General features: G+C 40.1%; 1 protein-coding gene across 1 annotated transcript in view; it reads left to right on the top strand.

Moving 5' to 3' along the window:
• LRP2 (LDL receptor related protein 2) overlaps window positions 1–10515 on the top strand; it is a 242363-nt gene that overhangs the window by 184207 nt on the left and 47641 nt on the right. Inside the window, exons 49-51 of the mRNA XM_019633298.1 lie at window positions 396–720; window positions 1426–1671; window positions 2376–2504. Coding sequence (XP_019488843.1) covers window positions 396–720; window positions 1426–1671; window positions 2376–2504 — 700 coding nt within the window. The remainder of the gene's footprint in view (window positions 1–395; window positions 721–1425; window positions 1672–2375; window positions 2505–10515) is intronic.

Genomic DNA, 10515 nt, shown 5'->3' with positions numbered 1-10515 from the left:
GACAGTGGGGTGGGGGAGGTATTAATAATATAAATCATAGCATCAAAGATTCAATGGCAGATTATTTAGATGACTAAATAAAATATCTTAGATTAAGAATCTAGCGTATACTTATCATGGCATAGGCTATCAAGAAATGTTAGTGCCTTCCAGCTTCCCAACCAATACCCAAATGTCTTTTGTATCACCCTAGCAGACAATCCCAGCCAATTCCTGCTACTAGAACCATAGCTCCAAACACACACTCCACTGTTTGTTTTGGCAGGAATTCAATCATCATACTCAAAGCATTTTTTCAGCATGTATCTAAGTCTTAACAAACCCATTCTATCTCATCTAGTTGTTTTCTCTAAAAATACACACAGTAACCAAGGTTTACTTAATCCTCTTCTTAGGCTATGCGAGAACTCGCGCGTGTCATTACTTGGAATTCAGTTTTGCCTTTTCTCTTTAGAAAGTCCTTGCTTGCTCCTCTGCCACCCTCACTCAGTGCTTTGCTCAGAGGTGCATTTTCTCTGTGCAGGTGTATTCCTATCTGGTGGAAATGTGACGGACAGAGAGACTGCTCAGATGGTTCTGATGAACCCCCCATTTGCCCGCCGCGCTATTGCCGGTTAGGACGGTTCCAATGTAAAGATGGCAACTGCACCAGCCCATACTTCCTATGCGATGCCCACCAAGATTGCCCTGATGGCTCTGATGAAGACCTTATTCTTTGCGGTGTGTTGACTGCATTATGCCTTCTTTGCCCATTTCTATAGTTGATTGTGCAGAGTCAGGATTCTGTGAGGATTTTTTGAATGTCGTAAACCAAAAACCAGTCCAAAGTCCTAGGACAAAACTCCATCCTAGATCTATTCTTACAAAGTTGTTTAGAATTCCTAAGGTCTCTATAAGGTAGATAGTAAGTTGACTATATTGGTTTTTTACCATGTGCTATGCATAGAATCCTCCTTGAGAACTAAGATTGAGGGCATATGAGGGTTTCCCACCACCATTTTAATCAAGGACTTTCAGTTGTAATGTTTATGTTTCCATTTTTAAAAAGCCACAAAAAAAAAACACACGAAAAAACCCAAAAGCCCTCCAATCTAAAACAACACATCAACCAGAACAACAAACACAAAACAATGTTTGGAAAACATTGTTCATTAAGGTGACGGGCTGGAGAAGGTGAGATAGTAGGCCATCAGCGAGTCAGTCCTTATCCTCTAATTTTGTATGCAAGAAAAAGATACTTAAGAATTTAGGAGATAGTAATAGTCAAAGGATAACTGTGCAGTAATACTGGTTGGTAGTAAGTACATTGGGACATAATTCCTCTGAGAGGAAATTATGATTGAGTTCTCCAGGATCCATCACTGTAAATTAATAGCTTCTGTTTCTGATGCCTCCCAAGCTGATAACCAAATGCTCTGCTTGTAGAGCACCACCAGTGTGAGTCCAATGAATGGCAGTGTGCCAACAAACGTTGCATCCCAGAAACCTGGCAGTGTGACTCGATAAATGACTGCGGGGATAACTCAGATGAAGACAGTTCCCACTGTGCCACCAGGATCTGCCAGCCGGGCTATTTTAAGTGTGCCAATGGCCACTGCATCCCTCAGTCCTGGAAGTGTGATGTAGACAATGACTGTGGAGACTACTCAGATGAGCCCATCCAGGAATGCAGTAAGTTCCTGTGGGAGGGGTGTGGCCTGACCAGGAGCAGGAAACCAGTAGAACCTGTGTGTGGATTGAGAGAGGATGTGGAGCCCCCTGCGTCAGCCCATGGGTCACCCCTCTTGACTCTCTCTGCTGACTCTGGCACTGCAAGACAAAGTACAGCTGTATGGGCTGCAGTTTGAACCAGACCCCTGTATCTGAAGTGGCTGGTTTCTCCCCTTGATACACTGAATGTCTCTCTGTCCAGAATATGATAGCAAGAACTTAACATTTTGTATATCTGGCACTTTCTCATTTGAGCCTCAGAGAAACACCGTGAGGTAGGAAATGTGGTTGTTACCAATTCCCATTTTATAGATGAGGGAACTGGGGTTCACATTCAGTGGATGATCTTATTTAGTGGCAGAGCTGACACTTTAACCCCAGTTTTTTATTTCAAATCCAGGCCTTTTTTTCTCACACAAAGTTATACCACAACACAAACGAGTGGTACTGAGATAGAGAGAAAACTTAGGAGTCTTTCTGCTCTTGGTGAGCAGATCATGCCTAAAACACACACATATTGCCAGAGTCAATTTGATTGACATTGTAACATGGCAATTGTTACCCGTCAGCATCACCTCCTAAATATGACAATGGGAAGGTGTTTTTGGGTGCTGTTTCCTGGCAGGTGTGAGAGTTCTGACTTTGCCACTTTTGCTTTTTTCCAGTGGGCCCTGCCTATCGCTGTGACAACCATACGGAATTCAGTTGTAAGACGAATTACCGCTGTGTACCACAGTGGGCTGTGTGCAACGGTGTTGATGACTGCAGGGACAACAGTGATGAGCAAGGCTGCGGTACGAGATGCTGCAGGGAGTGGGAAGGGGACAAGAAAATGGAAGTGTCCATTATTAGGAGATGAGTGGATTTCCCATGTCATCTCTCCTTTGTTTACTTCTGAAAAAGGACCATCTATTGATTCTTCCAATAACACATTACATTTTGGTAACATTTTACAGAGCTTTTGGAGGAGTGTAACTTATAGCATCTCAAAGGAAATCTCACCCCAGAGGATGCTATAATTGGGGAAGACATTATTAAGATATAAGGAACTTGTAAAATTTCTCCTTAATGCAGTTATCTTATTTATACTTGATAAGTTTAAATTGTTTGTCTACTTTTATAGATTGATTGAAATTGATGGGGGGTAGAAAAAAAAATTTGGTATCTACCACCAAGAAGGATATTTCAAAATCAGTATTTCTTATTTGGAGAGTTTTATATTCTGAATGTCTCTCTGATTTTCTCTATCATCTATTGGTCAGCCGTAGTCACTCTGGCTACATGGGAAGAACTTAGGGACAAAAAGCCAAANGACAGTGGGGTGGGGGAGGTATTAATAATATAAATCATAGCATCAAAGATTCAATGGCAGATTATTTAGATGACTAAATAAAATATCTTAGATTAAGAATCTAGCGTATACTTATCATGGCATAGGCTATCAAGAAATGTTAGTGCCTTCCAGCTTCCCAACCAATACCCAAATGTCTTTTGTATCACCCTAGCAGACAATCCCAGCCAATTCCTGCTACTAGAACCATAGCTCCAAACACACACTCCACTGTTTGTTTTGGCAGGAATTCAATCATCATACTCAAAGCATTTTTTCAGCATGTATCTAAGTCTTAACAAACCCATTCTATCTCATCTAGTTGTTTTCTCTAAAAATACACACAGTAACCAAGGTTTACTTAATCCTCTTCTTAGGCTATGCGAGAACTCGCGCGTGTCATTACTTGGAATTCAGTTTTGCCTTTTCTCTTTAGAAAGTCCTTGCTTGCTCCTCTGCCACCCTCACTCAGTGCTTTGCTCAGAGGTGCATTTTCTCTGTGCAGGTGTATTCCTATCTGGTGGAAATGTGACGGACAGAGAGACTGCTCAGATGGTTCTGATGAACCCCCCATTTGCCCGCCGCGCTATTGCCGGTTAGGACGGTTCCAATGTAAAGATGGCAACTGCACCAGCCCATACTTCCTATGCGATGCCCACCAAGATTGCCCTGATGGCTCTGATGAAGACCTTATTCTTTGCGGTGTGTTGACTGCATTATGCCTTCTTTGCCCATTTCTATAGTTGATTGTGCAGAGTCAGGATTCTGTGAGGATTTTTTGAATGTCGTAAACCAAAAACCAGTCCAAAGTCCTAGGACAAAACTCCATCCTAGATCTATTCTTACAAAGTTGTTTAGAATTCCTAAGGTCTCTATAAGGTAGATAGTAAGTTGACTATATTGGTTTTTTACCATGTGCTATGCATAGAATCCTCCTTGAGAACTAAGATTGAGGGCATATGAGGGTTTCCCACCACCATTTTAATCAAGGACTTTCAGTTGTAATGTTTATGTTTCCATTTTTAAAAAGCCACAAAAAAAAAACACACGAAAAAACCCAAAAGCCCTCCAATCTAAAACAACACATCAACCAGAACAACAAACACAAAACAATGTTTGGAAAACATTGTTCATTAAGGTGACGGGCTGGAGAAGGTGAGATATCTTAATGATCAATTTGGGATTTTGGTTTTGATAAGAACTAACAGTTGTTATATTGCTATGTTGCCTTCATCTATTTTGGAGGGAGGACTGAAGTATGTTAAAGAAAGTTAAAAACATTGTGACATTTCAGCTTTAAATACTTAAGAAAGCATTTTTAAAAAATAAGGACATTTCCTATATAATCACAATAAGTTATAATACCTAAGAGATGTTTTATAATTATATATGTAATTATAACGTCTATTCCTTAATACCAAGATCAATCTATTGAAATGATTGAGTTAAAAGAAATATTTAAAATAAAATAAAATAATTATAAAACATCATTTATTAAATGCCTATTTGCATATGACATATTGTGTATTGAATATATGTTTTTCTTGTATTCAAGAATGTAATAATGTCCGGAGCAACACATTTCAGTATATCATAAGTTAGGGAATTTGTTTTTATTTGTTTGTGAACTTATATTCCTCTTCATACAATTAAAGCCATTTTTATGATTTAGAGATAATCTAGCAAATGTCCGGTATATATCAGGAGTAGAATGGATTTTGTGGGCCTGCTTTGTTGTGATGTCTTGCTAAAACATACAATAAGCTTGGAAGTAAGGAAAAATGAGAATTGGCAAAATAAACTCAGTATTTTTTTCTGTAAGTTAATATTCTTCATATTACTTTAGCAGAAGTTCAAATTAATCTTCATTTCCAAGTGGGAGCCCAGAAAATTAGTAAAGACGCTCCTTAGTTTATCTATTCACCTCATTCTTGGCCACACTTTTGTTGCCTATAACCCCAGGATTAGAGAACATAGCATTTGCTGGATATGCCTTACTTCTGGTAGCACATCAGTTTTCTCAAAGCACAGGGTTGCTTATTCAGTTCTGTCATCTGTCCCATTTATGAACTTTAGGAAAAGGCATGAACCAGGATAATGATTTTTCCTACTAAGAGGTGATGAGTTTGACCAGGTGGGTAATCAGCTCACCTGTGCTTGATATTCTCTTTAAGTGAATGAACATCTATTGTCTTTCTACTTTCACCAGTGAATAATCCCTGTGGTACCAACAATGGTGGCTGTTCTCATCTCTGCCTCATCGAAGCAGGAGGAAAAGGATTCACCTGCGAATGTCCAGATGATTTCAAGACCGTCCGCTTGGTTGACAGTACCCACTGCTTGCCCATGTGCTCTAGCACCCAATTCCTGTGTGCTGACAATGAGAAGTAAGGCTCTCTGTTCCCTCTCTCCACTTGCTCTCCACTCCTTGGATATACATTGAACATCAAGGCTGCGGGGTATGGAAGTTTTCAAATGAACCAAGATTTTGGCTAATTAAAGTGGTTCGTTTAGAGTGTACCAGGACTCTCAGTCTCCAACCTCAAATAATTTCTTCCATGAGTAGAAGGAATTTGTTAACCAAATGGTCACACTTACGTATGCAAGTTTTTATGTCTATAGAGAGAGGATGCAAACTATATGTTTTTTATTTCTAGTAAATTGTCCTAAGTGTCAGGGCCAGAGTATATATACGTATGCACTGAAAAATAGCCTTCTAGAGTGATAGAATTTCACTTGCCTTTATTTTTATTTTTATTTTTTTTATTGGGGAATTGGGGAGATGGAAACAGTGGTGGGGAATTGGGGGAAGGGGAACAGACAAGTTGCTGTCCTTTTGTTCTTCAGTCTAGTTGTGGAGGACGTTGCTTCACTGGCCCAANCTGCAGCCTACACCATAGCCAGTGACTCATGGCAGCCCAGCTCCAGGTTGAGCTGTTGTTCAGCATCTTAGTTGTGGAGGGCAGTGTCACTGGCCCTCATGTGGGATCCAAACTGGGGCTTTCTGGCATCCCAAGCCAGTTCTTAACCATCGCGCCACTCAGCCGGCCCCAAATCAACCACACTTTTTAACATCTCTGTTGAATATTGAATGTGTAAGATACCTGGCAGCATAAAGTAGTTGGCTTTGTGGTTAATAGACATGAAGCTGCAGGCACTTATACTGCAAATATTATAGCTGCAGTCAGCCCAGACTTACAGAGGACTCTTCTGCATCTTTTCTATTTGACTGTCTTAAGTGTAAAGATTGTAAAATGGGGGGTGGGGAGTTTGCTCCATAGTTCTATCTGAATAGTAGCTGGTCCACCATAAATGCTTAATAAGTGCCTACTGAGTAATGAATAAAATACTGAATAGGAATATTGTATATATAGTGGCTTTACTAGGTGTCAAAAAGAATAGTGATGTTCCAGAAGATGCACAACTAGGCTAAGCATTCCTTAAAACACAAAGGAAGAATAGAACTCAGTTACATTTAAGTTTGTAGGGGACATTTGTATGATATGAACTGCACTGAAATTAGAAAGTTTCCCCAATAGCAATAAAGATGTCCACTGCTAACACAAGGCTGTTTGGTTTCCAAAGCCCTTAAACTTGACATATAGATTTTTTTAAAAGCACTGTTATGCACGTTGGAAGATTGTGCTGGTTCTCAGTCCTGGGTAGGGTAAGATTTCTCTTTATTTTAAGGATGCCGCCATTCAGAGTTCCTTTGTGCAGTGTCAGTGATACACTTAGACAAGTCTGTTTCCTCAGCTCAACCATTTAAACTGTAGCTCATGACACTCGTTATTCTTGCTTCTGCTTCCCTGCTCCTCTAAGCCTTTGTGTTGCCTGGGGAGGATGGCTTATGTTACACGAAGAAAGTAAAGCCAGAATCCTTGTGTGAGGTGTGGCCAACAGAATCCCCTATGTGACATCATCTTAAAGTGGGAATTGTAGCACATATTCTTGCATCTCTTATTGCCTCGTTGCAGGAAGGCCAACTGTTTCCCCTTGTCCTTGTTTACCTGGGGAAAGTGCCTTCTAACAGCTGTCTGTGTGATTTCAAGGTAGCTTGGATAGGAAGTTGGGTGGCTAAATACACAGTTTCACAAGCAAATTGGCTGTATTGGTAACTCCTGGCTCTCTCTTTCAGAAAGCTCTATTGGGTGGATGCCCATCTGAATTGCCTCTCTGTCTCTGACCTTGATGGGCGATACCGCCGCAAGCTGGCCGAGCACTGTTTGGATGCCAACAACACCTTCTGCTTTGATAACCCCAGAGGAATTGCCCTTCACCCTCAATATGGGTATTGTCTTCACTGTAATCCGGGGCTCTTCTTTCATGCCCTTATTCTGCCTCTGTTGCCAGAAAGGCTGTTCATGTAGTTATCTCAAGGCCAATGTCTTGCTGGGATTTGTCTCCTGCTTTTCTTACCTGGTAAATGGTTTAGTATAATGGGTAGAAGCATGGCTTATTCAAATGGTATTTGTGAACTATTCTGTTTTCTTTGCCATGACTCATCATTTCACTTTTCAAGTCACATACTTTGGCTGCATGCAAAGAAAATTATGGTAAAAACCAAACAACCCACCTTTACTTTCCACATCAGGTCCACTGAAATCCCCAGTTAATCATGTTCATTCTTGAACATTCCCTATATATCATCTCCTTTTAGATTATTTTCTATTAGTTTTCTTTGCTTTCTGAGAAGCTCTATAGAATGTGCACTTTGTTGCTCTGATTAGAGAAGAACTATGTCTTTTGGCTACTGACTTCTTTTGGCTTCAGGCACTGACCCTTTGTATTTGTTCCAAAGGTATGTCTACTGGGCAGACTGGGCTCACCGAGCATACATTGGGAGAGTTGGCATGGATGGATTCAACAAGTCTGTGATTATCTCTACCAAGTTAGAGTGGCCCAATGGCATCACCATTGATTACACCAATGATCTACTCTACTGGGCAGATGCTCACCTGGGTTACATTGAGTACGTATACAAAAAAGAATAAAGTCAACTGGGTAACCATTTATTACAAACACCAGGGCTTGTGTTGGCAGTGTATCATTCTCCGGCAGCTTCTAACTGGCCTGTGAATTGGAAGTCACTCTGAGGTCACTTCTATTTAAAAGAGCCTATAGGCAATTCACTGACCTGTGGTATGATGCACTAGAAAGACAATGAACTTTGAAATTATACAGATCATGTCTTTGTCCTGGTACTTTCACTTTTTATTATTATTTTTTTCATCTAAAAAAATGGAGCTAGTAATCTCTCCCCTATGGTAATCAGCTTGGTGCTTGACTCATCTTAATTTCCTTCTCCTTGTACTTGGGGTTTAACTGAAATGGTCAGTGTGCCCATGGATGGTATTTTAAGGAGTGTTAGAGGCAAAAAGGAATGTTCTAGCTACTCAATATTCTGTTCATTTTTTGATTAAATTTGTGTAGCTGTATTCTAAAATTCAGGCACTAGGTTACTGTCTAAAAGTCAAATCACAATATCAAGCATTCTGATCTGGGAATGAATGAACCTTTAATATCCATGCAACTGCACTGGCCCATTCAGTAGTCATGCTGACTTGATCAGCCCTTGAAGGGGTGGCAATGCCTGTTTCAGACATAGATTTCATAGACTACGTAAATCAGTAGATTTTCATAGAGCATCCAATCCATTTCTTGTACATGTTGGGATGTGCCAACACATCTTGTAGCTGTGCCTATGGTTCTACACTGGACAAAAAATACTCATAAAGGTGTCTGAGGTCTCCATTTAGAGATCATACAAGAACTGAAAAGGAAGGTCTCAAGGCTACTTTCTGGTCTGTGATTTTTTTTCTTTTTTAAAGAAACAGATAGTGACTAAGTTCTGGTCATTTATATGCAGTCTCATCAACAGAGGCCAAAAAGGTCTTCAGATTTTCCTTTCAAGGCTTTTATAAGTTACCATCAATTACGATATTTTGAAAAATATTTCTAACATCCCATGGGCAACATTATCAAGTTTCTTAGTTGCTAGCTCATTCTACCTCCTGTTTGAGTTTTAGGGTCTGCTGCAAAATCTTCAGATATCAATATTCTGACATAGACTCAGAAATGAAGGCGCCATTGGGTCTAGGAGGACCTAGATATTTGGCCGTGGATGCTCTGTGAGTCTTGAAATCAGAGAGCCTCCTCTGGAGGTTTATTCACTAATAGTGCCCAGGGTGTGATAAAGAATAAGTGTGCTGCCAGTGTATGTGAAGTCAACCATGCAGCCCTATAGTTTAACTCAGCTAGTACCGTGTTTCCCCCAAAACAAGACCTAATCAGAAAATAAGCCCTAGCATGATTTTTCAGGATGCCTATAATATAAGCCCTGCCCCAAACTTAAGCCCCAGTTAAGATCATCAGCCAGACATGACTGTTTGAGTAAATGTAGAGTTTTGTACATGAATGAATGAATAAATGTAGATTGTTGGAGCAAAAATTAATATAAGACCCAGTCTTATTTTTGGGAAAACACGGTATGTACTACTCAGGTTGTACTGAGAATCCAGCTGTCTCCTAGAACAGCTTCTCCCCTGAAATGTTCACAGGAAGGCAGAATTCCAGCTTTCGATTGCTATCCTCTGATTTTTTCTGATGACTTAGGAAACAAGCACAGCGTTCATCCTAGAATGTCGAAACGATGCTTAGTGGAGAACACCAACATAAGAGGTTGTTAACCTGTAACAACCAAACAAGCTGCATGTGCTGGAAAGCAGCTGCAGTTAGGAATTTGTGATTATTTAAACTCCTCTGGATATTCCTATTTTTAAGGCATTGCTTTTTCAACTTTCACATCTTTTGTTCGGTCAAAATATCCTTTAGTTTATTTTTGTTTTAATTAAAGATTAGGAGTTTTAGGGAGGACCTGACCTTCAGTTACTTCTAGAAGGTAGAATTTTATTAATTAATTTGTTACTTCATCTATCCTTAAAGGTGTTATGGGAGAGGAGCTATCTTCACTGAGTGACCCTTTCTTCTTCCTCCCCCAGGTACTCTGATTTGGAAGGCCGTCATCGGCACACGGTGTATGACAGGACACTGTCTCACCCTTTTGCTCTTACCGTTTTTGAAGACACTATTTATTGGACAGATTGGAATACAAGGACAGTTGAAAAGGGAAACAAATATGATGGATCAGATAGGATGATGCTGGTGAACACAACACATAAACCATATGACATCCGTGTGTATCATCCATACAGGCAGCCAATTGGTGAGTAGGTGATCCAGAAGGTTGGCAGAGGTGCTTTAGGTTCTTGAGTGGCGTTCTTGTTTCTTTAAGCAAAAACATCAGGATGTATAAAGGGAATGGTGTTACTTGTTAATGTTTTGTACAAAGTAGATACTGAGAGTTAAGGATATAGAAATATCTTTAGAGTTTATTCCCCTACTCCTGGTAAGGCTGCGTAAAACTCTCTCTCTCTCTCTCTCTCTCTCTCTCTCTCTCTCTCTCTCTCTCTCTC

Source organism: Hipposideros armiger, unplaced genomic scaffold, assembly GCF_001890085.2.
Source record: "Hipposideros armiger isolate ML-2016 unplaced genomic scaffold, ASM189008v1 scaffold_1283, whole genome shotgun sequence".
Lineage (NCBI taxonomy): Eukaryota > Metazoa > Chordata > Mammalia > Chiroptera > Hipposideridae > Hipposideros > Hipposideros armiger.
The sequence above is the reverse complement of the archived record's forward strand: the minus strand, read 5'-3'. Positions and strand labels throughout refer to the sequence as shown.